The sequence below is a fragment of the Acinonyx jubatus genome, chromosome B4, assembly GCF_027475565.1.
Source record: "Acinonyx jubatus isolate Ajub_Pintada_27869175 chromosome B4, VMU_Ajub_asm_v1.0, whole genome shotgun sequence".
Taxonomy (NCBI): Eukaryota; Metazoa; Chordata; class Mammalia; order Carnivora; family Felidae; genus Acinonyx; species Acinonyx jubatus.
The window spans coordinates 26,657,370-26,684,675 of NC_069387.1; the positions used below are offsets into that span (position 1 = coordinate 26,657,370).

Below are 27,306 nucleotides of genomic sequence, written 5' to 3' on the forward strand. Positions count from 1 at the left end.
GAATCGCACTCTCCACAAGAATTAAGGCAAAATACTGAGTTTATTCAGTTGATTTGACCAATCACGCTGGATAAAAGTGCCGGTTTCATTTGCCTGATGTAAAAACGTACTTTAGGTAGGAATACTGACGTAATTACAATGTTAAAAATATGTGTACGTGTAAGAAAGATTCATGAAGGCATTTGCTATAAAACATACACAGTATGCTATTTTAATATACAAATGCTTACGAGGAAGTGTTCAGGAGAGTTACAAAAGTAGCATCTTTAAGAATTTTGAAAAGTTCATTTTCCTTAAAGGTCACGTTCTCATCCTTTGGGATGTACAGAAATTATGTGGTTTAACACAGTTTTATCCACATTCAAAACACCATGTTTTAAATGTTTTAAGCATAGCATATACAGTACAAAATGTTTCCATAGGAACATAACAGAACCTGTCACTAGTGGCTTCTGTCAGATGGCTCCTGAATAAGGAGCCATTTTTGAGACACCAGTTCAGCTTATTGCTAGAAGATTCAAGTTGTTCTATTCACCCAAAATATGACGACTTTAATTTATACTAGAATCTACCCACAAAGGCTCGAGGAGTTATAATATACACCCATATATACAAGCCAACTATTCTGAGTTAAATGAAGTTCCCGTACTTAAATCAGAACCAAGAATGGTAATTTCAGGCTAACACATTATCCTTGTGGTTGGTATCTTGTAAATGGTGAGCAAAGTGCACAGTGAATGGAATCAGTCACTAGAAACGATCCTGCCATGAACCCTCAGCTCCCTTTGAGTCATACCATCTGAGAAATGAGAACCTTTAGACCTGGCAGCTACCAGGGTGGCTTCACACATCAAACCCATGGGAGCCATGTGGAGTCACATTCGTGAGTCACGGGAGCCCACACGGCCAGCTAACAAATGGCACAGTTCGTTATCCAGAGCCCCAGTGTAGACTCAGCAGGACCAGCTTCCAGGAGACCAATGCTGAGTCTTGATTATTTAGAGAAAATGATAACATCAGTCAGCCATATTCTAGTGTTGGCGGACCCCGTACAAAGTTGAAATAGCCAGCCAGGGCCCCAAGGTCTATGTAGAGGGAACGCTGTCTCTTTAGCATCTCTGATTCCTCAGTGCTTCCTGTGCATGAAGAATCTGAAAAGGAAAACATTGAAAAAAATTAAATAAATGATCAGGTGACATGTTCAATAGTAAATACCTGTTCCTTCCAGCTGGGGAGGGGAGGAGTGCAGGGGTGGGGGAGGCGGTAGAAGGAAACTTTGGTCTTCATGAAAAAACTGTTCGAGCTATGGTTTTATTAAAAAAACGATAGACTTAGAGTTGAACATTATGGGCTAGTTTTGGTAATATGACACAGACAAAAAGGTTCGAAAAAGAGTCACCGATGACAAGAAATTAGCTAGAAATTCTGGCGTATTTTCCAATGCCCCAGATGGTTCTCTTTAAATACAGTAAAGTCAGACAAGAAGACAATGAAATGCAAATAAACATTCCAGGCTTGACATCTGGGTTTGGACCTAAATGGATTAAGAATGCCACAGATCTTAATAATAAAAATAGAAACACTCTCCGTGCATGTTCAGTGTTCCTGGAATGCGTACTGACTTTCCTAAGTGGGAAAGATTCATAGCTGGCAAAAAGGTTTTAGGCAGAGGAAGACAAAAATGCAAGTTGACTTCAGACTCAGTATTTCATCTTGATGTTTCCAACCAAGGACTGATGTGGCTTTACCGTAACCGAATTAAATAAAAGTCTGTTCAGAACCAACAGCAAAACTGCCCTGCTCCATCCGTTTTTAAAGGCACATGATACTCCCTATTGCAAAAAAGCAAGTCAGAGGCAGTTCTCAAGGACTGCGGCTACCTGCATTTGCACTGAACCATGCCCTGATTTGCTGGTCGATTAGCCAATTTTTGTTTTTTTAAATGCTTTTGCTAAACTTCTTGCTTAAATTTCTCAAACAACTCTATGGCACTCGAGAAGTCACTCCAGTTTTTTGTTTCCGAGTGCTTTCGTGCACTCCATCAGAAGTCTGATGCAGACAGAAAAAGAAGGGAAGCAGGGGGGCGTCGGGCACAGGAGGGTGTCCATACCAGCAATGTTCTCTGGAAGTTCCAACTCTTTCCTGCTCAGCAGCCTCTTCCGCTCAAGGAGGGCGGAGTCCAGACTCTGACAGCGCGGCTGATCCTCTCTGGGGGGGTTCAGGGCGTCATGTTTTAACAGGTCTGCTGCCCTCGGGCGGTGATTGGGGTTCCTCTCCAAGGCGGCCTCTATCAACTCTCTCATGCTGGGACTGCAATCATCTGCAATATCTTCCAGCGGAGGCGCCTGCTTGTGGATCTAGCAGCAAACAAGCTCTCTTAAGCACCAGTGGTACGAAAATACACCCTCAACAGGAAAAGCGTTCCAGTCACCAGGACCTGGAAAGTCATTTTGCCTCCCACCGCACGCCCCGCACCATTACAGTCCTGTCTTAACCACGTTTGCCCGGAATGTCTTAAGAGCCCCCGAACTGAACGAATTCTGTGGGTTAACGATGTTCAAGGGTCACCGTGCCGTAACGGGGACGTATCTGCTCTCTCTCGATGGTAAAATGGAAGTTGCAGGGTTCGCTATGTGCCAGGCTGGCTTGGGGATCTATAATCTAACATGTCTTTTCTGAAAGTGGACAAAGAACAGACACAGCCTCTTTGGCTCGGAGATGTATGCTACTCGGACGGCGCTAAGTGGCACTGTAGGATGACACGTATAACAGAATAGCATGCAACTGACGCCCGGTGCAGATTTTAGTAAATTCCCAGCAATGCATTCTCTGCAGGAAAGGGATTCTGCTCCACACGGGAAGAACTTTCCAGTTCCGTCTCGTGGGTCACCGGTTCACATCTTCCCCTCGGGTGGGCTACAGGAGGGACGGCGGCTCTCCCGAGCGGGCAGAACTCCCCCGCGCCCCCAGCCCTGGTTGACCCTCTACTTACTATGTACAGGTAGGAGGGATAGGCAGAGCGAGGGTAGCGCTTCACCCAGGGCGGGGTGCCTGTCTGCATGTGGATGAGTGTGGCCCCCAGGCTGTAGATGTCTGCTTTGGTTGAATGGCCTCTGCATAGGATCACCTCTGGGCTCATATAAATCTAAAAAAGAAGCAGAAAACATCAGTCTGACTCCCTCCGTTTGTCTGGGGGTCCATTTCCCTCAGCCAGTTCTGGAAGCTGGCTCCTCCAGCTTTACCGTATTTATTGCACGCTTCAGTCCTTCAGAAGACTGTGTCACTGCTGTGTTCCCTGACGCTAGGGAGAGTGACACAGACTCCCTCAGGGAGCCAGCAACTTGGGCCCGAGACGTCTCTGCAGCCTAATGAAAAGCACCGCTTTTGGGGCGCCTGGGTGGCGCAGTCGGTTAAGCGTCCGACTTCAGCCAGGTCACGATCTTGCGGTCTGTGAGTTCGAGCCCCGCGTCGGGCTCTGGGCTGATGGCTCAGAGCCTGGAGCCTGTTTCCGATTCTGTGTCTCCCTCTCTCTCTGCCCCTCCCCCGTTCATGCTCTGTCTCTCTCTGTCCCAAAAATAAATAAATGTTGAAAAAAAAAAAAAAAGAAAGAAAAGCACCGCTTTTGAACATACTGAACACGCGGCAGCCAAGGACCCACCTGGGACACCCACTCGCCAAGGTTCTGGAAGGCACCCACCTTGGTTTAATTTTTCTGTTAAAACACCAATTCCTTGCATATTTAAATGGATACTAAAAAATCCACTTTTTCACTTCATGTTTGTCATTAAGCTGCCGACCCTCTAATGATCTGCAGTAATAAAAGGTAGCAGAAATACCTAGGGTATTAACACCCATCACACGGGAGAGAAAAACTTAAAATAGCAGGTAATGTTGTAAAAGTGGTCCTGTCATTGATAAGAACTACTTTTTCTTCTTCTCTTTTTAATGTTTATTTATTTTTAAGAGAGAGAGAGAGAGAGAGAGAGCACAAGCAGGAGAGGGGCAGAGAGAGAGAGAGAGAGAGATTGACACACAGAATCCGAAACAGGTTCCAGGCTCTGAGCTGTCAGCACAGAGCCCGACGCGGGGCTCAAACCCACAAACCGTGAGATCATGACCTAAGTCAAAGTTGGACATTTAACCGACTGAGCCACCCAGGTGCCCCTACGTGAACTACTTATTTCTACCTACGATGTAGCCGGTGACTAAATATTAAAGGTGTGACATTGTATCACTCTGTAAGTTCTATTTGGTTTCATGCTGGAAAAGCAGGGCTAGTTTCAGAAATAGTTTCTCTAAGAAGCGTTTGCTTCTAAACTTAAAAAAGAAAGAAAGAGAGCAAACACTCGTAGCCAATGATCCATATTTATGGCTGGTACAGACATAAATATAGAGTAAATACCCATATTTAGCATTAAGAAATTTTCATGCTGTCCATCATTTGAATATGGAGAAAGGGGTAAGTGTTCCTGGAATATGTTTCAGAGTCAATAAGTAAAACAACTGGCTTACAAAAACTGGGGAAATTTCCCAGTTTCCCCATCCTAACCATCTTGAACAGTATCCTACAACACACTTCCTGGCCTCCCTTGCTCATTCTGTCTGTCTGTCTCACCAAACAGGCTACACTGAGCTCCCTGTTCTCAAGCATTTCCTAAAGTAAAGGCACCGCCTTTGCATCCCAACAGACTTTCTTACTAAATATGATCACAAAGCGAAACGACAGATGCAGCGGGAAGGCTTAGCTGTCGATGGAGGATGCTCGTCTCCTCCCTGCTGGCTTGCTCTCCTAGGCAAAGATCAGGCCACGTATGGCCCGTCGGCGTGGGCGACGTCAGCTCTGGAGGCTGTCAGTGGTGGATTTGGGGATGCAGCGTCCCACCCACCTGGCGACCTGACTGCTGCCCGCGCCGGGCAGGTCCCCCAGAGTTCCGTGGCTCAGAGGTCCTGCTTCCTCAAGCTCTAGGAGAGCGAGAGCGGCAGGGCATGGCGTTCGAGAACTCTTCAGGCTGGCCGACGGCAAGCATGAAACAGGCCCAGTGGGAACCATGGAAGGCTCTCGGAGACCTGCACCCCCTCAGGCCTGGGGCACTAGAGCAAGGGAACCTGTCGGTTGGGGGTCAAGGCTTCACCTCTCAACACGTGTATCAGAAACAGAAAGAGACTGTGCAAAGTGTGTGTGTGTGCGCGCGCGTGTGATGATTAATGTGTTAACCTCTATCAAGTAAGACCAAACACAGACTCAGAAGGAAATAAGAACTTTTAAAAAAGAACCATGCTATAAAAGTTGTTCCAATTACCTATTTGCATTCATTATTTATTCTTTCTCTCTGCCGTGTAATTAAAAAACAATAGATTGAACATATGCCAGATTAGCCGTGTTCTGAATCTGAATGCTGGGAGAGAGATCAAAGACAGGTGACCAGTGTTTGCACTTGTGAGTTACACAGCAGGGATCAGAAATCATCTCTGGCTATGCAGTAGCCAAGTAATCAAGTTCCTTTTTTTTGTTTGTTTTTTTTTTTAATTTTTTAATGTTTATTTTTGAGAGACAGACAGACAGAGCATGAGTGGGGGAGGGGCAGAGAGAGAGGGAGACACAGAATCCAAAGCACAGGCTCCAGGCTCTGAGCTGTCAGCACAGAGCCCAATGTGGGGCTCGAACCCACAAACCATGAGATCATCACCTGAGCTGGAGTCAGATGTTTAATCAACTGAGGCACCCAGGCACCCCGCCCCCCGACAAGTGATCAAGTTCTAATGGAAAGTAACTCTGCTCAGTTGACTTTGGCAAATGACATCTTATTGACTCTTCAAAGATGAAGAGTCTTGCTAAAAGCTTTTAATGGGGACTTTACCACCTTACTCATCAAATTTTGACTTGTGAGTACCATACACAGATAGTAAATGCAGGCTGATTTGAAGAAAGTTGATAACTCTGGACATTAAAGTCAGTTGAGCACTCTGTAAAAAGCAATTTACATTTGCTGAAAATAACTCAATCCAAATACTATTTAAGAGCAAACGCTATGCCATTATCTCACATCCAAGCACACACACTCTGTCTGCTAGAGAATCCCAGAGAAGACATATCTTCCTCCAGCCATTGCAAAATGTTCAATTTGATCACACCGCCGGGAAGAGAAAGGTATTTTCTATCTATAATACCATAAATAGTTTGTTTCTCAAACCGACTCCAGGAAAAAGGGTAGAATGTCACGTATCTGAACTTCTGAGTAATGCCAAAATATGCTGAAACATTTCCCAAAAAAAACATGTCGTAAGCATTAAGTCTTAATTAGATTTTGTGCTCTGGTGAAGTGTTCTTAAGATCTGGGGACTGAAACATTCTTTTAAAGAAGTTTACAGTTTTCTCTTCTAAATATTACTCTGCTCACAGACAACGTATCAAGGATCCTTTCTCAAGTATTTTCCGGAATAACTTCAGTACTATCAGCAATTTCTGCTGCTGCCCAGGAGAAGTCTTTGCTTTGAGAGAGTTACGAAAAAGCTCCCACAATCTTGGTTTAAGATGAAGTCTGCCTGCTTGTTTTTATACCGCAGTTGGGTTCAGTGCACTGCACCTACCAGCTGGACTAACGGTTGTCATCTGATTGAACACCAAGACTGACCCGGTGATCTTAAGGTAAAGGTGCAGCCAAGGGCCCTCTCTCCATTTGCTGGGGACATTTTCAGCAGGGAGAGAACCTGGGGCTGGGAGGTTCTAATAGTTAAGCACCCTACCGAGGTGGACACGAACCAGAGAGGAGGCTTCCATACCCATTTACCTTACCATTTGCATCCAACCCCACGCCCATCATAGTCTACTATGAACTAAACTGTTGCTTTTTGAAGAATTCGGGTAACTTTAAAACAGGTCCCTTCACCAAAGAGTGGGGGCTGCTGAAATACCACCAAAGGCATGGTCCCTGCTGGCCTTGTCCAGTGGTCCATCCCTGATACCTACAACAGCCTGACACATAGCTATGCTCAACAGACGCTTGTTATATGAATCAACTGTTCAGCCTAATCATGCGTACGTTAAATTAAATACGTTAGCTGAAAGCTCATGCATGCATCTCATTTACATCCAGAAATGGCTGTGGTTTGGTTTTGCTTTTGCTTCACCACTGACTTAATTATAGCTAGTTTGGATCTTCAAATACAATTTATTTGTGCTATAATAAATTTGAGATTCATTACAGGTTCTCTAGAATGAAAGGTAAGCCTAAAATGTGGTTGATCCTCAATATATACTATTAGTAACTACGTCAGTTATGGCTATGCTTGAACCAAGACGGTATTACAAGTTACACTGAGACTATATATATATGTTATCGTAAAAAGTGACGATATTTAGGCTCTGAAAAAAATTGGTTTAAGTACCGATCTGTCACTTGCTGAGTAACTTTGGGCCCTTTATTTTAACCCCTTCAAGCATATTCCCTTATTGTAAAATGGGAATCCTAATAGTGTTTGCCTACGAGAACAATATTTACCAATAACGAGGTAATTTGTTACGAGGATTAAATAATATAATTCATTTAAAATGCTAAAATTAGTACTTGGCACAGAGCAAGTGCTCACTAAATATGCTCCAGTGATAATCCTATTTGATGCAATGGTTTTTCACCCCCTTTTCAGTCCTTTCTGCAAGAACGCTAGAACATTTTTTATTTTTACTCTTAAAAAGACATCGACCATCCCTGGGAGAATAGAATTACCTCTGTTCCACGGAGGTCCTTAGGAAAATAGATATCTTCAGTCATTTGAACACTTAGGCCAAAATCCACCAAAACGGCTTTTGTGGACATGAAAACAATGTTGCTAGCTATAAAAAGAAGACAATTTTTTAGTATCAAATTGTCTATATACCCATAAATAAAATAAAAACGTCATCCAAAACAGTGAGTCCCAAATCAGAATAGACTAAAATGAGCTCCCTACCAGGATGATCATATTATACTCAAAAGAGCAGGATAAATCTGGGTGAGAATTTAAGTGAAAATCACTTTAGATATGCCAAGAACGCAGTCGATGTGGGCGTAAATGGTTGCACACACTAATAATGCTCAAGATACAATGGCCAAGTCATGGAAACGATTTAAGGGTACATGATGGATGAGTGGATAAAGAAAATATGATATGTGTGTATATGCAATATAATAGAACGTTACTCGGCCATAAAAAAGAATGAAATCCTTCCTGCCTTTCACAACAACATGGAAGAACCTTGAAGATCAAGTGAAATGACTGAAATAAGTCAGACAGAGAAAGATGAAAGCTGTATGAATCCCACTAGTATGTGCAATCTCAAACAACTAAACTCATAGAAATAGACAATAGATCGTGATGGCCAGGGGCTGGGGGTTCAGGGAAATGGGTGAAGGTGGTCAAAGTGCACAAAATTGCAGTGGTAAAATGAACCAGTTTTGGGGGTAAAATATACACCGTGGGTGACTATAGTTAATAATACTGTATTATATATTTAAATGTTGCTGAGTCGATTAAAAAATTTTTTTTTAGTTTTATTTTTTGAGAAAGAGAGAGAGAGTGCAAGTAGGGGAGGGGCAGAGAGAAAGGGAGACACAGAATCTGAAACAGATTCCAGGCTCAGAACTGTCAGCACAGAGTCCGATGCAGACCTCAAACCCACAAATGCAAGATCATGACCTGAGTCAAAGCTGGATGCTTAACCAGTTGAGCCACCCAGGCACCCCAAGTCAATTTTAAAAGTTCTCACCACACACACACACACACACACACACAAATTATAACTCTGTGAGGTGATGGATGTATTAACTAATCTCCTTGTGTTAATCATTTTGCAACATACACATACATCAAATCATTACATCACATACCTTAAACTTACACAATGTTATATGTTAATTAGATCTCAATAAAGCTGGAAAAATATAATGCTTACGAGCTTGGCTTTCAAATTCTAAGATATAAGCATATGATTATCATGCCACTTTCCTAAAATGAAAAAGTAAAATACCCATTTTTTGTTCAAGTAATAGTTTCACTAGTGCAATTTAGCATTAAATATTAAGGGTTTACAGTGGGTCTCTGTGTTGTATTTCCCACCATCTCTTACCCCTAGAAAGCAGTCAGCGAAGGCCTGTTTAACAAATTATTGGCAAAATGGTGTTCAAAATTAAAAAGCCATTTGTTTCCCAAAAACGACTGGACTCTGTGTGTGTTTAAAGTAAATTACTATTTTTGAAAGCCTTATTAACAAGGGCATAGTCAGGACTCAACAGATGTGTGGCTCTAATCTTCCACAACTGGATAATCCTCCTTCCTTATGACTTTGAACGCTTTAGTGACCCTATTGGGTTCTAAAACATGTTTCAGGAGCGCAGGGGGGGACAGTGAAAAGTGCTCCAGGGCAGCTGTCCTCCCCTCCACTGAGGATCTTTGGATTAAAGACAGGAGGAGTCCACTTGCCTCCTATCTAAGAGCCTAAAAGGTTCACATGCAAAGGTTACTCACGTTTAATATCATGATGAATCACTTTCTTTGAGTGCAGAAAATCAAGTCCCTTGAGAACATGCTTTGTCACCCAAATAATTTCAAATTCTCTCATTGGTCCACAGCTCTCCAGTTTCTCTAGGACAGACCCTCCCTCGCCTGCTTCCATGAAGAGGTGCACGGTTTCACCCCATAGGACTGCGCCATATAACTCGGCAATGTTCTCATGCCGGAAGCAAGCCTGGATTTCCACATCGGATGGCTTAAATTGATCTACTGGGATCTAGAACGCAGAAATACCAGTAAGATGCTAACCAACCCAGGACAGTGAAAAAATATCTATAATAGAGGTCAACCTACAAACTAGAAGGCAAATAAATGCCCCCAAGGATCCCTCAAGGATCTGCATGAAATTATACTGCCAAGTTCAAATAATGTTGACTTCAAACCTGCATTTACATTATGTCCACTTTAGGTGATGGCCGGGGCCTGGGGGCTTGGGGAAATAGGTGAAGGTGGTCAAAGTGTACAAACTTGTACAATTCACGAGAAGAAAATAACAAAATATAAAGTATTATTTTCATTTAAAATGTAGCAATCCAACCAAAGAATTATCCATGATTGAATCGAAAGGGTGATAATTTCCCATCCATTTTACATACACTTTCTACGGCACCTAGATTTTTAGGCTCTAGCATCAATATTTCAACTTGTCACGAAATAATATGACGTCTTTGGATCCACAGCTCATGCTCTAGCACTGGCCATCTATTCTATGGAAAATCAAAGTTACTAATAAAGAAAAAAGTAGATCTTTCAGTGCAGATGGAAATGGAATGTCTCCAAAATCTAGCGTTAGACAAAGAAAGCAAAATGCAAAAGTACGTATTTTATGCTCCCACTTGTAAAAAACTTTTAAGCTATACATACACATGTCCACAGACATTTGGAAAGACACAGAACTCATTAACAGTAGCTGCCTCAGCCAAAGGGGTCTCATTCTTCAATCTACATTCTTTTGAATCTGCTAGGGGTTGTTAATCACCCTGTATGTTCTTAAGACAAAAAAATACAGCTTAAAAATTGAATGTCAGTACTCTGAGAACAACAAAGGTATTTTTTCATGCCTTTTCTGACAAAACTGTACAACAGGGCACTTTGGTTCTAAGCTCTTTCTAAAATGTCCCCAGATTCTTTTAAGACAACTAAGACATGTCTCCTCTAAATGCAACCTTCAAGTGGCTTGTGATAATACCTCCGTTTTTCCTTTTGATAACAGATACTCTAGCAAATCTCTATGAAGGAATAAATGAGGCCAGTATATTGGTGAGCTTTTAATTACAATAACATAGACTAAGGCCATAGTCAACAAATCAAAAGTGACTTCAATTTATTGCACTTCTAAAAACCTTTGAAAGTAAAACAGACATACAAAAAAGCACAAAACTGGTTAACTAGCAAATTCAACGAATTTTCAGCATGTAACCACCACCTGGATCAAGAAGCAAAACTCTACCGGCACCCCAGGAACCCCTTCCTGACCTCCGCCAGTCACTGCCTCCCAAGGGCACCCGCTATCCTGACTCCCAGCAGCATGGATCTATTTAGCCTATTTTGGGCCTTTATAGAAGTGGAATCTCACAGAGCAGATTGCTGTCTGGCTGTTTTGGGTTAATATGTCTTTATGAGTTTCATCCACGTTACTACAGGTGTAAATCATGTGTTCTCTTCACTGTACAGCATCCCATTGTATAAAGAGACCATGCTGCAACATCTAGAAACTTTCCAGTTTGGGACTATTACAAATAGTGTTCTGATGAACATTCTAGTACACAGCTTTTGGTGACCACGTGTACATGCCTATGGGGTGTGTACCTATAGGAGCAGAATTACTGGGTCATGGGGTGTGTATACGTGCCCAGCTTAGGCAGGTACATGTCCAAAGCAGGGGTACCTCAGTAATGACCGTTTAATAACAAGTGATGGCATCTTTACAAGAATTGGCCTATTTAAGTTCATCCCTTTATTATTTTTTATTTTCTTTTAAGTTACTATTTATTTTTGAGAGAGAGAGAGAGAAGGAGGGAGGTAGGGGGAGGGAGAGAGAAAGAGAGACAGGGCATTAATGGGAGGTACAGAATGAGAGGGAGACACAGAATCTGAAGCAGGCTCCAGGCTCTGAGCTGTCAGCACAGAGCCCAATGCAGGGCTCAAACTGATAAACTATGAGATCACGACCTGAGCCCAAGTCAGACACTTAACTGACAGGGCCACCCAGGGGCCCCTAAATTCAGCCCTTTAATCTACAGTCTTGAGAAGCCTGGCAGCTTGCCCAGCTTCTGCTTCCCTACCTGGCCCCTTCCCCAGTGGGTGGGATTAAAGGAGCAGCACACAGATTTGCTCCTGCAGGATAGCTCCCCTCCACTCTACCCTACCACAAGAGGGATGATGATATCCAAGCCGGGTACAGAAGCCAGCGGCATTTTCTTTTTTATCAAGGCAAACTAGAGTAAAACCAACTATGCACTTAAGCAGAGTTAGGGGCTGAACAGCCACAGGCAGCAAGCAAATCCAAAAGGGGGAAAAAAAAAAAGGAGACAGCAAAAGGAAAAGAGGATGAAAAAGAGAAAGAGAAAGACGAAGAAAGAGAAAAAGAGAAAAGGTGCCTTTGGACAGGGCACCCTTACATGAGATCCAGTCAAATGGTAACAACTTCTGAGTAATGCAAACGAGTAAGACCCACAATACCGAACATAGGAACATACCAATAGTAAGTACTATTTTTATCTCCATTTTACAGGATGTCTGGTTATAAAGTACATACCAATTTACAGGCCATTCTTTTCTTAGTCTTTATATCTTGTGCTAAGTATACTTTTCCAAACGCTCCCCGAGGTATGAAATCAGAGCCAATATTCCTGTAAGTCAGCTTCCAAGGGATGAGGAGAACATCAGAGTCTATTTGATAGCGTCCATTTTGGGGAGTGATTACCTACAACAACAAAAAAAGGTGGGAGGGTGAGAACTTCAGCAAACTCCTTTTCTAAGACACACCCTTCAGACTGGTTACTTTAGATTGCATTCCTCCACGCTGTGTTTGAAATTAATGTCACTGTTGTGTAATCCTAACAGTGTACAGAGACTATATTTAGAGCTGCAGCAAGACAGAGAAAGCATGTAACAGAAACACATCCCTGGTCGGACCTGATCGTATTTCCACCTACTGGTGAGTAATTCATTGTCAAACAAAACTTTAAAAATTATTTATCGAAGGGAGCATGACTACAGCGACCAAAAGGCTGAAAATAAAGATTGCATAAATATAAGCTGTGACTGCAAGTTGACTTGCTTCCAATTAAAATGTGCTAACCTGTTAGTCTGCATAGCTATTACTCACACATGACGCATACAGAGAGAGCGTGGAAATCAACTGGTGATCGTGGAGGATTCTGGAAAATAATGTGGTATGCCAGGGCTATGAGTTGACAGTGCTGCGTAAATAAAGTAAGGGCAGAATTATCCCTCATCTACTCGCCCACTGAATAATTTACTGAGCGCAGATTGTGTGCTGGCCACTGTGTTCGGTGGTGAGGAGGCAGCTATGAGACCCTTAACCTCCAAGAGCTCCCGAGCAGGCAAACACACTGGGAGGTTTCAAAACCAATCGATTCAAATATTAAAAGAGATGAATCCAGGGGCGCCTGGGTGGCTCAGTCGGTTAAACGGCCGACTTCGGCTCAGGTCATGATCTCACGTTCCGTGAGTTCGAGCCCCGCGTCAGGCTCTGTGCTGACAGCTCAGAGCCTGGAGCCTGTTTCAGATTCTGTGTCTCCCTCTCTCTGACCCTCCCCCGTTCATGCTCTGTCTCTCTCTGTCTCAAAAATAAATAAACGTTAGAAAAAATTAAAAAAACGATTATCTTAAAAAAAAAGAGATGAATCCCGGGGCACCTGGGTGGCTCAGCTGGTTAATGGTCCAACTCTTGATTTCAGCTCTGGTCGTGATCTCAGTTCATGGGTTAGAGCCCCGTGTCAGGCTCTAAGCTGACAGTGTAGAGCTTGCTTGGGATTTTCTCTCTCTCTCTGCCCCTCCCTAACTTGCACTCTCTTTCTCAAAATAAATAAACTTAAAAAAATAAATAAAAGAATTGCATCCTGGTAGCAGTGTGGACTGCAAGGGTATGTGCTTTTGTCAAAACTCAACAAAATGGACAATTAAGGTCTCTGTATTTTGCTTTACATCAAGAATATCTCAATTGTAAGAGAGCAAAAAATTACAAGGGGAAATAATTATAATTATAATTATAATGAAAACAAAGTAATAAGATAGTCCACGGGAATTATGACCTGGAGCACATGCCTAAAACAGGTTTAAAATATTCTTTCAAGGGATAAATGGTCTCAAAAATACAAATTTTTCCTCACTGCAATTAGCAGTATTAGGACTTCAGTTTAGGAATTCAGGAACTATGAAACTGTCCTGACATTAAGTTATTTCAAGTGCAGAAGAGGCCAAAGGGGAACGTGGACCACATGGGAAAAGAATGAACACCTGATTCATGTGCAGATGCGTGGGCCTGTTGTAAGGTCACTGCTGCGGGAATAGTTCTAATAATCCCAGGGTTATTCATTGCGTCTCCATTACCGCCTATCTTAGCTGCAGCCCCCCTCCCCCCAACAGATGCGTGTGCTATTAGTCAGGCAGCGAAGCAGAGGACAGCTCCAATACTAAGAAGTGTGAAGTCACTAAATTTAAAATGAAATATTTCCTGAGCACTCCCCGGAGCCAGCTCCTGCACGGAGCCCCAGCAGGAAATCAAATACGAATACTTACGACAGCCCATAGACTTGCCTCGTTTGAAATATGACCTCCTTTCGAGAAGTGTCTCACCTCCAGTGACTGGAGGCCTCTTTTTACAGCACGCTAAGAACGTGATAAATTTAGTCCCTTTCCACATTTAGACAGAACCATACCCACGGCACTCCACTGTACATGCTTATTGCTTCTTTCTTGTTATTAAATATTTACATATCCCACGTCACCTAGACTCCAGTTATCCACTTCAGGGTATCATTCGCCTTCGTAGAAGTTTTACTTCTGTCCAACTTTGTTATAACCCAACCTGATCCAAGGGATAAAGGAGAGTAACAGCAGCCGTATGTTGGGTGATTAACTAAAAAAAAATTTTTTTAAGTTTATTTTTGAGAGAGAGAGAGAGAGAGAGAGAGACACGGAATCCAAAGCAGGCTCCAGGTGCCGAGCTATCAGCACAGAGCCTGACAGGGGGCTCGAACTCACGGACCACGAGATCATGACCTGAGCTGAAGTTGAATGCTCAACCGACAGAGCCACCCAGGTGCCCCTGTTGGGAGCTAATTACAAACCAGGCACTGTCCTGCGGCCTCGTCAAAGGCTCACAACGATCCTGTGAGGTAAGTACTATTTTTATCTCCATTTTACAGATGAGGAAACCTGTTTCAAGAGGTTAAGTAACTCACTAGGCAATGGCAGAGTCAGGATTTGAACTCAGGTCTGTCTGACCCCAAAGCCACAGCTCTTGCGTGCCTCTGATCTTCTAGAAGACTGGAATTAAAGCTAAGCCATGATCCAAAGCCAGTTATTAAAAGTCTGCACTCACAAGTCACTGAGCACTTAGCCTTCACCTCTTTAGAGGGAATACCGCGAGTTCCTCCGGCCCGATTTTGCAATCTTGCATGTTCTGGGGACCCTCCTCCGAGGGCCGGTTCTCCTTTGATGATAAACCCCGAAACACACAGTGTGATACGCAAGCACCAACTAGTCTGTAGTTCTGCAAAGTCCCTGGTTCTTCCCCTGGCCCTAGACCTTCCCTTATTTGGGTTTGCAATGTGTTTTTTTTTTTTTCCTTCTTCTTCTTTTAGGGTCCCTGCAAGATAATCTTCTGGAAGTCCACGCTGCTCATCTTTTGCCAGTTCTTCAGCTTACCAAAGCCACCATTAAGCGCAGACATATAAGCACGCTTTGGATCTCCTCCAGATCAGTGACGTTCAACAATACTGGGCCCAGCAGCAGGACTTGAGAAAAACTCTTAGGTATTTTAAGAAGAATAAACTCCGTAGGGAGCCTGTGTTTATGGCTGCTACAAAACGAATACAACTTAGAAGAGGCATATTATGGGGAACACAGGCAAAGCTGGCTCTTTTCCACTCTGCTGATCACACAACAAAGGGACTGCCACATTCAAGTTCTGGGCTGTAAGACAGGCACTGACCCAGGCTTGAGTTCAGAAGGTGCTGCCCAGGTGACAACGACAGTTAATGATCCAGTGAGTGACAAGTAGCAGACACAATGAGAAGTGTTTGGGACAGAGGAGAGAAGATGTGGGGAACATTAAAGTTTCAAAATACTGGAAAGACTGGGTCACCTGGGTGATTCAGTCGGTTAAGCAACCGACTTTGGCTCAGGTCGTGATCTCACAGTTCGTGAGTTCGAGCCCCATGTCAGGCTCTGCGCCACGGAGCCTCGAGTCTGCTTCGGATTCTGTGTCTTCCTCCCCCTCTCTGCCCCTCCCCGGCTCATGTTCCGTCACTCTCTCTCTCAAAAATAAATAAACGTTAAAAAAATAAATAAATAAAATATAGGAAAGACTGTCCTAAGGAAGGAGAGTAACAGCTGTGGACAACAACGGCCATGACAACAGCTGGCATCCTTTCAACACTCACAATACATAAACAGCTCACGTGCCTTCATTATTTGTCCCACACGACACCCCCACAGAGTAAGTGTTACGATGCTGCCCATTTTACAGATGAGTCAACTGAGCCATCGAGGGGTGTAATGACTAGCCCCATATCACAGAGCTAAAGCCAGAGCTGAAATACACACCCAGGCACTTTCATTCATGGGCCTGCACCCTCACACTACCCAACATATACACCTTTTTATGGCTGAAAAGTAGGACTAGGGCTAAGGGGACTCAGAGACAGATTTTAGTTCTCTAGAAGGAAGGACTTTCCTACAGTCGGAATGGGCTAAGTATGAAACTTAATGCCCCAGCATGCGATCAACTCTTCGTCACGGGACATTTTCAGGCACAGACCAAAATGTTCCAACAATTATTGGATAGACCGGGGTGATTCCAGCATCAGACAAAGGGCTTGACTCAAGTATCTTTAAGGTTTTTTTCAGGCCTGAGAAGCCATGAGCGAGCCCTCTGGGGCCCTGCAGCGCCCATACAATCACCAATGAGTCTGGTGTTGGCAACCCATTTTCGGTTATTCATCCCCCACTCCGGTTATGAATTGGTCTGGAGTGTAAACAACTCACAGCACTGTCATACAAAGCAATGCCCAGGTTAGTCTACAAAAGCTTCTTCTCCAGGTCCTGCTGGACGTGGGTGGAATCTTTATGAATATTATTTTTAGAAAAATAGCACGCACTTGCATAGGCGTGCAGGCCAATTAGATGCCTAGGCTGGGGGATATTTTTGCAATTCCTGGTCCTCCGCCCAGTCTCATTAACTCCACGGACTTTATTGTTGTTGGTTGCCAGAAACACACGACGTCTCCATGCCTCTGGGCTTTCGTATGTGCCATTCCCTACACCTCGAACACTCTCCTCCTCTCTCCATCCCCTTTTATCTGGAGGACTCCAACTCGAGAGCTCAGGCACCAATTCCTTGTAGAAGCCTGTCTGGCATTGTCTCTTCCCCCTCCCCACCCTCACGGCTATGTAAAGTCAAGGCGTCCCGTCTGAGCAGCCCCACTGCAATCAAGGTGTAGTTGTACTGGGAAGTAGCACACTGCGTTCATTGTAATTGCCTGTTTACTTTTCTCCCACATTCACCAGACAGTAAGCTACCCGAGAGCACAGATTCTTCCATACTGGATCTATAGCACCTGGAAAAGTACCTGATACGCTGCAGATATTTGACCTACGTCTAGCGAATGAATGGATGAACACTGGAAAGGAAAGCATTTGGTCCATGTGTAGATGCACTTCATAGATCAATTTGACTTCGGAACCTATCCGGCTGTTAGATAATTAGCTATCGTTTTTTAAAGCAAAGAGACAGCAGCAAATGAAGCCCCGAGTGGAAAAGCTTTGATAAGGGTATTAGGAGGAGGGCCACAGGAAGACAAAGGTCTTACCCAGGGGATGGTTCCCAGGGGAGCACCACATGAGGATGAACGGGAGTCACAAGCCAGCTGTGCCTCCTTCCTCATCTTGTCTCCGACTGCCAAAGACCAAGCACTGCAAATCACGATTCCTAAGCCATTATTTATAAAGCACAGGCCTGGCATAGGTTACTAGCAGTCACGGGAGGTATCCGATTCTGAAGCTTAGTGACAGAAAAGTCAACCACAGCCCCGAGAGCCACCGACCACCGGGCTGATTTGTCCAGGGAGGCCTGGTCTACATTCCTGTGGATTTTAAGGTTCTTCTGTTATTCTACTCCAGTTTTAAATCTCCTTGCTTTATGTTCTTGATCATTTTTAAATTGAAAAGCTTTCTAAAGTCTTAAAGGTCCCTGCTTTTATCATCTGTCCTATTCTTAAATTTTCTCCTGAATAAGCATCCGTTCATTTATAGAGCACGGGCCCCATGGCAGGGACTGGCAACATACTACTCTCAGCCTTTGCTGATAAAATTGCTACTTCCTTTTAATGTCTTTGTTTCTCCCCTTTTCTGCATTGGCTCCCCCCCCACCCCCACTCAAACCCTTCCAGAAGCTATTTCTTTGTATTCTTTATAATTTTCCTGAATTCCTTTCTGTACACCCCCAATGAACTTCTATGGCCCATCTCTCATCAATCTGATGGACCGGAGGAAATGTTCCTAAGTCTCTACATATTTATAAGCAAAAGAATTTTGTGTATTCTGCGTGTGTTCCTTTAAAATACCCATCTTAACATATGCATAGATTAAAAAAACATACAATTATTTCTCATTATAGGTACTTTTTAACCAGAACTCTCCACCTATATTTTAGTTAAGAAAACACGTAGTGCTCCTAGCTGAGGATTACCTCCATGTAGAAGAAGAACTAATATTATCAAGGTAAAGTACTTCGTCAACTGTTACATACAACTTGGAACCAAAGCAAGTCACGCAAGGATGCAAAACGTAACCTTGCTCCAAACTGAGCTAGAGCTGAACACGACTGGTTTCTAACAAAACAGTATACTACAAAGCTGACCTAAATTACTGTGTTGTTTTTTAATTGAATGCAGCACACGAAACAAACAAAAAAAAAAAAAAAAGAAAGCAAGCAAAACCCAACAACGAAATAATTAAGTACTTTGTCCAGACTCTAATCATTCAACACTGACCTTCCCCCGACATTATCCATTTTGCCACACAGATGCACCAAAGGAAAAGGAGTTACTTTCATCAATGTACACATTTTGCACGTTATTACCTCCTCCTTTGCCAATTGTTCTTTTTAAAAAATTCAGTGACTTTTACCCAGCACCTACATTCACCTCTGACCCACTAAGACTGCCAGAATCCCAGACCCACCCAAACACATCATCTGATCAACTTCTGTGACAAAGTACTGTCACAACATTTTGGATTATTTGCATACCTGGTATGACTAAGGAGGTATTTCATTTGTCATTCATACTTTGCCAATTAAAGAGAGTGAATCTGTGGATAGCTATTTATGGCCTACAAACTACATTTCTGCAAGAACTCAAGTTAGCCAGTATTAACATCGGGACATTCCCAAGATGTGATAAGAGATGAGCAAAAAATTCAGCTTTCAAAAATATTAATTAAAGTCTGCATCCCCCTCTCAGATGAAGGATTCTCATTAAGGCTTTTTCTTCTGCCTAACTAACGAATGAACTTATTAATGAATTGTTAGGTTAAAATACATTCTTCTTAATGGCCTGTTTGTACAACGGACAGATGGAAAAGGTTCTTTAAGTGGAACTCCTAATGAAGACCTTTCCTGCATCTTTAACACAGAGGTGATTCTCACGGACACCACATTTTTAAAAGTCATACCTGGCAGCCAGTCTAAGCCTGGTTCACATGCCCCTCTGCATTAAGTGAAGCTGCCGTAGCAAAGCTGAACCCATAGCACTCAATGATCGGGAAAAAACATACCATATTTAATAAAATTCCAGATTCCTGTGGTCGGTGTCCATAAAAACGCTTTGCCGTGTTGGATATATGGTTTGCAAAGGCAAGCAAATCCTCCACGGTGCCATATCTGACGGAGGACAACCAAGGCACCTCCTGGCCACTGAGCAGCAGAGATTCTGTACGCTCCTCATTTTGATTACTGTCTTGACACATGGTCATCAGACTGGGCTCATAAACCGCTGGCTCTTCACTCGTGTAAAGATTTTCCATAATGTCTATGACATCGGACACGTTCAAGTGTTTAATTAATAAATCGATCTCTTCTTTATCGTCACTTCCAGTGCTCATGTACTCCATCACTGTTGCGCTTTTTAGAGAGTCTGCAAAAGAAAACACGAACGCTTAGTGACGGTGTTTGTATTTGCGATTAAGATCAATGGGAAACTGACATAAAAGGATTGGGAACAGGCTTCCATGCGCCTGTTGGTGAAAGGAGGGCTCTGTGTCAACAGTGTAAATTCAAGTTGACAGTGAAGAAAGGGACCTTAGATAACCTTTAGTCCAGCTGTTCACTTTACAGAGGGGAAACCTGAATCCAGAGAGCTTACTCCTTACTCACTCACTCACTCACTCACTCACTCACTGAACTGGTGGCATCAGCTACAGCCACTGAAAACAAACCTTCACGAAATACCAAGGCTCCTGGCCCTTGACAGCTTCCAACCCCACCGTTCCCCCAAGAGACCAACCCTCCCCGCACAGATCTCTGTGGCTTCCCAGCCTTGGGTGACTTTAAAGGAAAAGAACAATTTTATCAAATTCAGGAGCTCACTTGGCAAATACAATTCAGGCCTTGGAGCCAAAAACATGTAAAATGGATTCTAATGTGAGTAAGCTGATGGTGATAGGTCAAGTTTCAGGAATAATTCTGATGCAAATGAGTTAAACAGCTCCTGTAGACTGGGGACCACAAGCTTCAAATCCTACCAGCCAGGAGTGTGAGAGAGGGGAAGATTTCTTTTAGCCTGTGAAATCAGCCGTCTCCTCTTGAGACCAGAATTCCTTAACAGCACAAAACATGTATCTCAATGGCCCAAGAAAGTTAATCTAATACTTAGATTGATCACCCTCTAGAAGTTGTGGTGTTATGGAGAGGCCTGCAAAGCCGAATCAGTCCTAAGCAAGACACGGGTAAGGCCAGTTAACTACATACCTGCTAATATTGTATTTCAGTTCTTATATGCAAATCGGGGGCTACACCTCAGGATCCATAAATGAGAAAAAGAAGGTAAAGCAAAGGTTAAAAAAAAAAAAAAAAAGAGGCTGTTCCTCAGGATTTTAGAACAACTCCGTTCTAGCCAGAGGATTAAAGATAAAAAAGATTTACTTAAGACATCTAAGAGAATTCAGAGGCATGAATGTCTCCCTGAACTATTGTGCTCCTGAAGGCACAGCCTCTCTGAAAGATGTTTCTGGTTCTTTTCTTTTTTAATATTTTTTTAGGTTTATTAATTTTGAGAAAGAGAGAAAGAGAGCATAAGTAGGGGAGGTGCAGCGAGAGAAGGAGTAAGAGAGAATCCCAAGCAGGCTCCTGACTGTCAGCGCAGAGCTAGATGCTGGGCTCAAACCCATGAACTATGAGATCACGAGACCATGACCTGGGCCCAAATCAAGAGTCAGACACAACTGACTCAGCCACCCAGGCGCCCCCATGTTTCTGGTTCTTAAAAGTACAACCGTTTAACACCTCCAACACTCCACGCTAAAGCCACGGGCCTCCACCTAACTGGAGCTCAAGTACAAAGCTCCAGGAAATGTTCTACCTCGGGGACCCACCTGCAACATAGGAACCCACCGCTGGCCTCGGAGTGAATTTCATTTGAGAAAAGAACCAGGCAATCTGGTGTCGCTAGTCACTTACTCCGTGACCATTTTCTGCTGCGCAAGTTGTGTCGGCAGAGAGCAATCCCACACCCTGCAGTCTGATGCTCCACTTGGCTCAGACTGCTGGGGATGGGCTCCCAGCGCCTCCTTCACTGCCTCCCGACCTTGGGCAAGCACCTGAACCACTCTGCACCTCTACTTCCCCTATCTGCAAAATGGAAGCATAACAGCACCTACCTCATAGGGCGGTTGTGAGGTTTAAAGAAGTTCAGGTGTGCAAGGTATCTGCTGCATGGTTAATAAGCTCTGTCATCTGTGGTTGCTGGTCCCTGCATAAAAGAAGTACTGAGTCAGACTCCTGGCTTTGCAGTTACGCTTAGGCCTTTCTTATCTGCAAATGGGATGTGGCTACCAATCCCCGGGGCTTCTTCACTTTTTTTTTTTTTAATGCTTATTTATTTTTGAGAGAGAGAGAGCTTGAGACGGAGAGACAAAGTGCAAGTGGGGGAGGTGAAGAGAAGAGAGGGAGACACAGAATCCGAAGCAGGCTCCAGGCTCTGAGCTGTCAGCACAGAGCCCGACGCGGGGCTCGAACCCATGGATCGCGAGATCATGACCCGAGCGGTCAAAGTCGGGCGCTCAACCGACTGAGCCACCCAGGCGCCCCCACGGTTAGGTTCTAAAGGCTGTATCTAGAATAAGAGACAAAATGAAAAAAAAAAAAGGTAGAAACCTCTGAAATGCTTTGATAGCTGTTACCACCACAGTTATATCTAGAGAGCTCCTCTCAGAGACCTCCCTGTGTCTTTGAGAGAGACTGTGATGCAGGCTCTTGGAGTCTTGAGTTATGAAAGGAATTTCTTAGGTTAATGGAGGAACATTCGCCTTGAATTTCCTTGGGCCATTCGGTTGCAGTTTCTGCCCGTAGAATTTACTGAGAAAAGGAAGTTAAAGCAAAACCAGCCTGACTGAGGACCCCCGCTGGCTTGAAACGTTCCAAGGCTCCTGGACTTAGCAAACGGCTGACTGGAGAGAAAATAAAGTTCCTAGTAGCAACGTGACTCAGGCAAGAAAGAGAAAAAAAAGTCCACGCAGTTTACAAGTCAGATGATCCAGAGAGGAAAGACAGGTTTTGATTTTTACACTGTGCAGAAAGTCTCAAGCATTCATACCCGAAGCCTACGAGGTTTGAGTGCACACACTCCTAAGTTTCCTGATGAGGGAGGGGGAAGGAAGAGAGGAGGAGCAGAGGAGAGGGAGAGAGGGGGAAGGAGAGAGGGAGGGCAGGGGAGGCGGAGGAGTGCAGGACACTGAAGCCAGGCCTAATTCCTTAGCAACACAGCCTCCTGCCACGCAAATCAGTGCGCCCCAGCAACCCCAGGACCCGGCAGCCTGCTAAAGGCCCCTGCTAAAGCCTCAGCACTTTCAGGCCTTAATTAAGCAGACAACACGCTTAATGATTTCGGAGTTCTACAGATGACTACCCATGTAGAAAAAGCATGGCTTGTGAAGCTATTCTATTTCACCAATAAAGACTCTCCCCCACAGAGGTTACTATAAAAATCCTCATGACGCCCCCACTTGTCAACGGAGTGGACAAACACAACAATCTTAGATATGGAGAAATGGGCAGATACAGCCCAAATTATTTGCTTTGAATTATTTCAGAAATCAGCAAGAGGAAATCCTATCCTAAGCATTAACGTTACCCTCTTGGCTACTTCTATTTATGTAAACAAAAGTTGAGAAATCCCTAGCAAGTGTGAATGAAAAATGGCCAAGGGGGCGCCTGGGTGGCTCGGTCGGTTAAGCGTCCGACTTCGGCTCAGGTCATGATCTCACGGTCCGTGAGTTCGAGCCCCGCATCGGGCTCTATGCTGACAGCTCAGAGCCTGGAGCCTGTTTCAGATTCTGTGTCTCCCTCTCTCTCTGCCCCTCCCCCGTTCATGCTCTGTCTCTCTCTGTCTCAAAAATAAATAAACGTTAAAAAAAAAAAAAGAAAAATGGCCAAGGTTGTCGGCATATGCCTCCGCCTAACAAAGGATAATTACACCTTGTGTTACCTCCCACTCGAAAGATTTTTCTGCCAGTTTTCGGTACATTGCCCCTCGGGGCCCACCTCTTATTATATCTATCTTCTCCAAAAGCCCCAGAATTACACATTCTAGCTGTAGACGAGCACAGCCAATCTGCTTCCAAACCTCTAGATACCTCAACTATCCAGTTTGCCTTATAAGAAAGAAAAAGTCCTAAAGGGCCATCTGCCGGAAGTAAGGCATACAAACCTCAATCCATCAGAGTTGGGATCAGATTATATTCCACTTGGCAAATACGTGAGACTCGGGCTACAGACGCCTAATGCAACTGTAGTAGTGTTTCTTTCCCTGTTTTTATGAGGAGCACTTCTTAATTCTGTGCCAAAATCTCTTCCCGAAAGTGAAATACACGTTTCTCTTAAAGACACCTCCTGGCCTTCCTTGTCAACTTGTGGGACAATCCTATGCACGCCGTTCTTTCTAAGTGTCGTTCTCCGCCCAGACACAGAAGAATTTCGGAGCCCTGATATCGCATGACCAGCGGGAAACATCCGTGAAATAACTTTTTCCTTAACACTCTCTCTTAGACCAAAAGCCCAGCATTCACGTTCTGCTACAACGACCCTTTAATCGCAGAAGAGCGTCCGAGTTACATAAGCACGAAATTAAGTTTCAGCTATTCAAAAAGTTCTCTGCTCCGCCAACCGCCAACCCCGTCTCCCCTCCTCCTATTCTCCAAAGCCCGGGAAGCCTACCAGGACTTGTAAATGATAAAAGCCCCCACGATTTGGGCGGGTGGCTGCCGGGTCTCCAGCCTCCGAAGCGCACTCGCCGGGGTCGGCGGGGAGAGTGCGGCAGGCCGGGCGGCGTACGCAGCGAGGCGCGGTGACAGCGGGTCTCTGCGTCCCCGCTCACTGCTCGGATCTACCCTGCTCGCGCGCTAGGGATCCGGGAAGGAGGAGGAAGGGGGAGGAGTCGGAGTCTGCACCCCGTGAGACCCTTGCGCAAGGTGCTTTCCAGCTGTGCCGGCTGCAGCCGGGACGCGCGCGAACCGCGGAAGCGCAGCAGCGCGGACGGCGGCCACGCCCCCACCTCCCAGAGCCCCGCAGTTTGCCCCTCAGTCGGAGGTGGGGGGGGCGCACCACTAGGAGGGCTGCGACCACAAAGACCCCCCCCCTCCGGAAGCCCCCGAATGCAGGGTTACCTGGCGGACGGAGCGCTGCAGCCTCGGCCCCACGACGGCTCGGTGCGCCGCTGGTGGCCGGCCCACCGGAGTCGGGCGCGCAGGGGCAGCGAGATCCGGCGGCAGCAGACGCCGGAGCCAGGGCGATCGGCCCCAGAGCGTGGCGCGTCGTCCGGACCCGAGCGTACCAGTGAGCGCGGGGCCGCCAGCTCAGGCCGCACGTCCTGGCCGCCCTCGTCGGCCCCTGACTCACGGCGTCTGAGCCGGCGGAGGGGCGGTGCAGCGGACGCCAGCCGCCGCCTCCCCGCCTTTTCCATTTCCCCTTTCACTCCGTAAACAGAAAGAGACTGCCGCGTTGCGGGGAAGCCGGAGCCCCCGCTCTGGGAAATTCCGTCCCCCCCCCGCCCCGTTTGTCCTCGGGGCGCCCGGGCGGAGCGGAAGGCGGGACTAGGGAGGAGCGGAGCGCCGCGAGGGGAGGGGCGCTGGCGGATTACTGGAGCTGGGACTCGCCACGCCACCTGGGGAGCGCTACCTTCACCCCCATCCCCCCACCCCGGACTGTAGCCGGGCTCCCGATGGTGGCCTGGGACACCTAGGGATTTTCCCTCGGGCTGGGGACCCGACCACCTGGTGGCGTAAGATGCCCCGCGGCCGTGTCACTGCACCCCTTCCTAGTCCCGGAAAGAAGATCATATTTCCTAGCGTGCTCCAGCCGTCCGCGCTACCCCGGAATCCCAGGCCGCTGCGGGGAGGGCGAGCGGCCCCACCCCTTCCCTGCGCCCATTCCCACGTTCCGGGAGGACTGAGCCGAGGTGGGCTTCTGGATTTCTTTCTCTCAGAACCGGGTCCGTGCACCCGATTGCGGGGAGCGCGGCATACCCGGCCAGGTTTCGGTTCACGTCCACGTACAATGAGTGCCGTGATCCGTAGTAGTTCGCACGCAAGGCCTCCCGTTTAAAGTTTGGGAGAGGTTGGCGCCAGGTGGGCGAGAACCTGGCGAAGGAGCACCCGGAGAGGGGCAGTGTACCCCGCCAGCAAAACCTGGTCTTGTTCTCGGCAGTCTTGGAACTGGGCATTTGGTGGCACCGTCCCATTAGGAAATATACCTGTACTCCTCTCCACCTCCTAACCCCGGCTGCAAGTCTGGGGTTTTCTGCACAGCTTGGAAAGATCAAAGTTTGTTTGTAGCATTCTTCCTTCTCGAGGGGAAAGCGTTTCCTCCAGGGGAAGCGGGAAGCGAGTTCCAGGGAAAATAGCGCCTCTGTCCACGAAATCCACTTTGCCGGCCTTTCACAGTACCTGAGTTGCAACTCACCACCTTCTCGTCCCTCAATACTTCCCTAGTATCAAGCACCTACTATCAGCTAGATGTTCTGCAAGACAGCCCAGAGAAAGAGAGGGAATGTAAGGTAGGAATTCTCTAGGTCTTACAGACCTGGACGTTGGGGGTCCCGGGCGTAGCCCAGATTCAAACGCCCCACGACTTTGAGTCCACGCCCTGTCCTCTCCAGTCCCCACACTCATTCTATCCCCGCGGTTTCAAAACTGCATCGGACCCGCTCTAGAGTTTTCCATGTTTCTTCTGTGGAAAGTGAGTTGCTGTTCCGATGCAAAGAAGTCGTGTGAAAATTGCTGATGGACCTAGGCCTGCTTAGGTGGGAAGCACGGCCTTCGTTGTAGGGCCTTGACTCCTATAATCTCTTTGTGCTTCCGGTCAGGCAGGGACGAGGCTGATAAAGTGATTGACAAGTAGCTGAGCCCATCAGTAAAAATGAGCCCAGCTAGCAAATAAAACAGGCAGGACTGATTGACTCGTCACTAATCTCCCCCCCCCCCCCCCCCGCATTATTTTAGCCACTGCAGTGCTGTGACATGAATGATGCGGGATGTATGCGAACCTCTGGAACTGTCCAGGTGGTCCCGGGCAGTGAAGGGGTCCCCAGCGCCGGAAGGAGAAGCCCTTCTGGACGACCGGGCTTTTCTGCTCTTGGAGGGAGGGACCGACTTCGCTGCTGTGACTCGGGAGAGACAACGTGTGCAGAAACCGAAGTAGAAACTGCTCTCTAGCTTTTTCTCTGGGAACGGTTGACGCGATTGTTATCTCCAGTGGGAACGTGAAAGATGTCTCTCCCTCATCTGTTGTCTTTGAGCAGCAAGGGATGATGTTTATAAGCATTTTAAAAATAGAAACATGGAACCACTCCCGCCTCCACCCCTTTGAATGAGCTCATTAAAACCACACCTCATCTTCTGGGAACTAAGTATTAGCCTTGTACTTCCTACAAAGAAGACTCCCAAATACAGCTGCATTTTAAGGAGCCCGTGAAATGGCTGCTCCAGAAGGTTCTGATTGGCTGTTAATGACTTCTAGGATGGTAGAATTCCTCTGGTGGGGTGAATTGAGAGGAAGTATTCTATTAAAAAAAAGATTCTTTTTTTTAAGTCGAACAAAGATTGGATCTGGTGTCCTGGAAGAGACTGAAGAAAGAGAATAATGGAATGGAAAGAAAAAGTTTGCAGACTCCTTGCATTTTACTTGGTCAGGACTTGGTTACACGGTCTTGCAAAAGCAATCCTGCTTTTTTTAGGAGCTTGCTAGCCAAGTGAGGTTTAAACTTGACAAGGAGAAACCACCTGACCCAACGTGTG

General features: G+C 45.6%; 1 protein-coding gene and 1 long non-coding RNA gene across 9 annotated transcripts; one reads left to right on the top strand and one right to left on the bottom strand.

Moving 5' to 3' along the window:
• MAP3K8 (mitogen-activated protein kinase kinase kinase 8) lies at window positions 1-26,463 on the bottom strand. Of its 7 annotated transcripts, none has more exons than XM_053225458.1 (9): window positions 25,764-26,463; window positions 21,676-21,767; window positions 19,576-19,934; window positions 12,305-12,472; window positions 9,502-9,763; window positions 7,725-7,831; window positions 2,993-3,145; window positions 2,111-2,357; window positions 1-1,151 (listed from the first exon to the last, which is right to left on the bottom strand). In XM_053225458.1, the coding sequence occupies exons 3-9, from the start codon at window positions 19,909-19,911 to the stop codon at window positions 1,021-1,023; spliced, it is 1,404 nt and encodes a 467-aa protein (XP_053081433.1). In that variant the 5' UTR covers window positions 19,912-19,934; window positions 21,676-21,767; window positions 25,764-26,463; the 3' UTR covers window positions 1-1,020. The 7 variants fall into 7 exon arrangements, with proteins under 7 accessions (XP_053081433.1, XP_026929526.1, XP_014930312.1 ...); XM_027073725.2 differs by lacking the exon at window positions 25,764-26,463 and adding an exon at window positions 24,679-25,172; XM_015074826.3 differs by lacking the exon at window positions 25,764-26,463 and adding an exon at window positions 24,403-24,506.
• Window positions 6,142-16,104, top strand: LOC106977347 (uncharacterized). 2 transcript variants are annotated; one of them, XR_008299985.1, is made up of 5 exons: window positions 6,142-6,646; window positions 9,606-12,250; window positions 12,613-12,710; window positions 14,691-14,912; window positions 15,381-16,104. It is a non-coding gene; the product is annotated as an uncharacterized LOC106977347 (long non-coding RNA). The 2 variants fall into 2 exon arrangements; XR_003425288.2 differs by having other exon boundaries at window positions 6,288-6,646; window positions 9,606-9,782.
• Window positions 26,464-27,306: the final 843 nt, after the last annotated feature.

Bases quoted from the DNA above. Each gene is read 5' to 3' on its own strand.
- MAP3K8 (XM_053225458.1), bottom strand. From the start codon at position 19,911: ATGGAGTACATGAGCACTGGAAGTGACGATAAAGAAGAGATCGATTTA. The intron at 7,832-9,501 runs GTGAGTAACCTT...TTCTTTTTATAG, and splicing joins GATTCATCATGATATTAAAC to CTAGCAACATTGTTTTCATG. The intron at 2,358-2,992 runs GTAAGTAGAGGG...GTTTGCTGCTAG, and splicing joins ATCCCTCCTACCTGTACATA to ATCCACAAGCAGGCGCCTCC.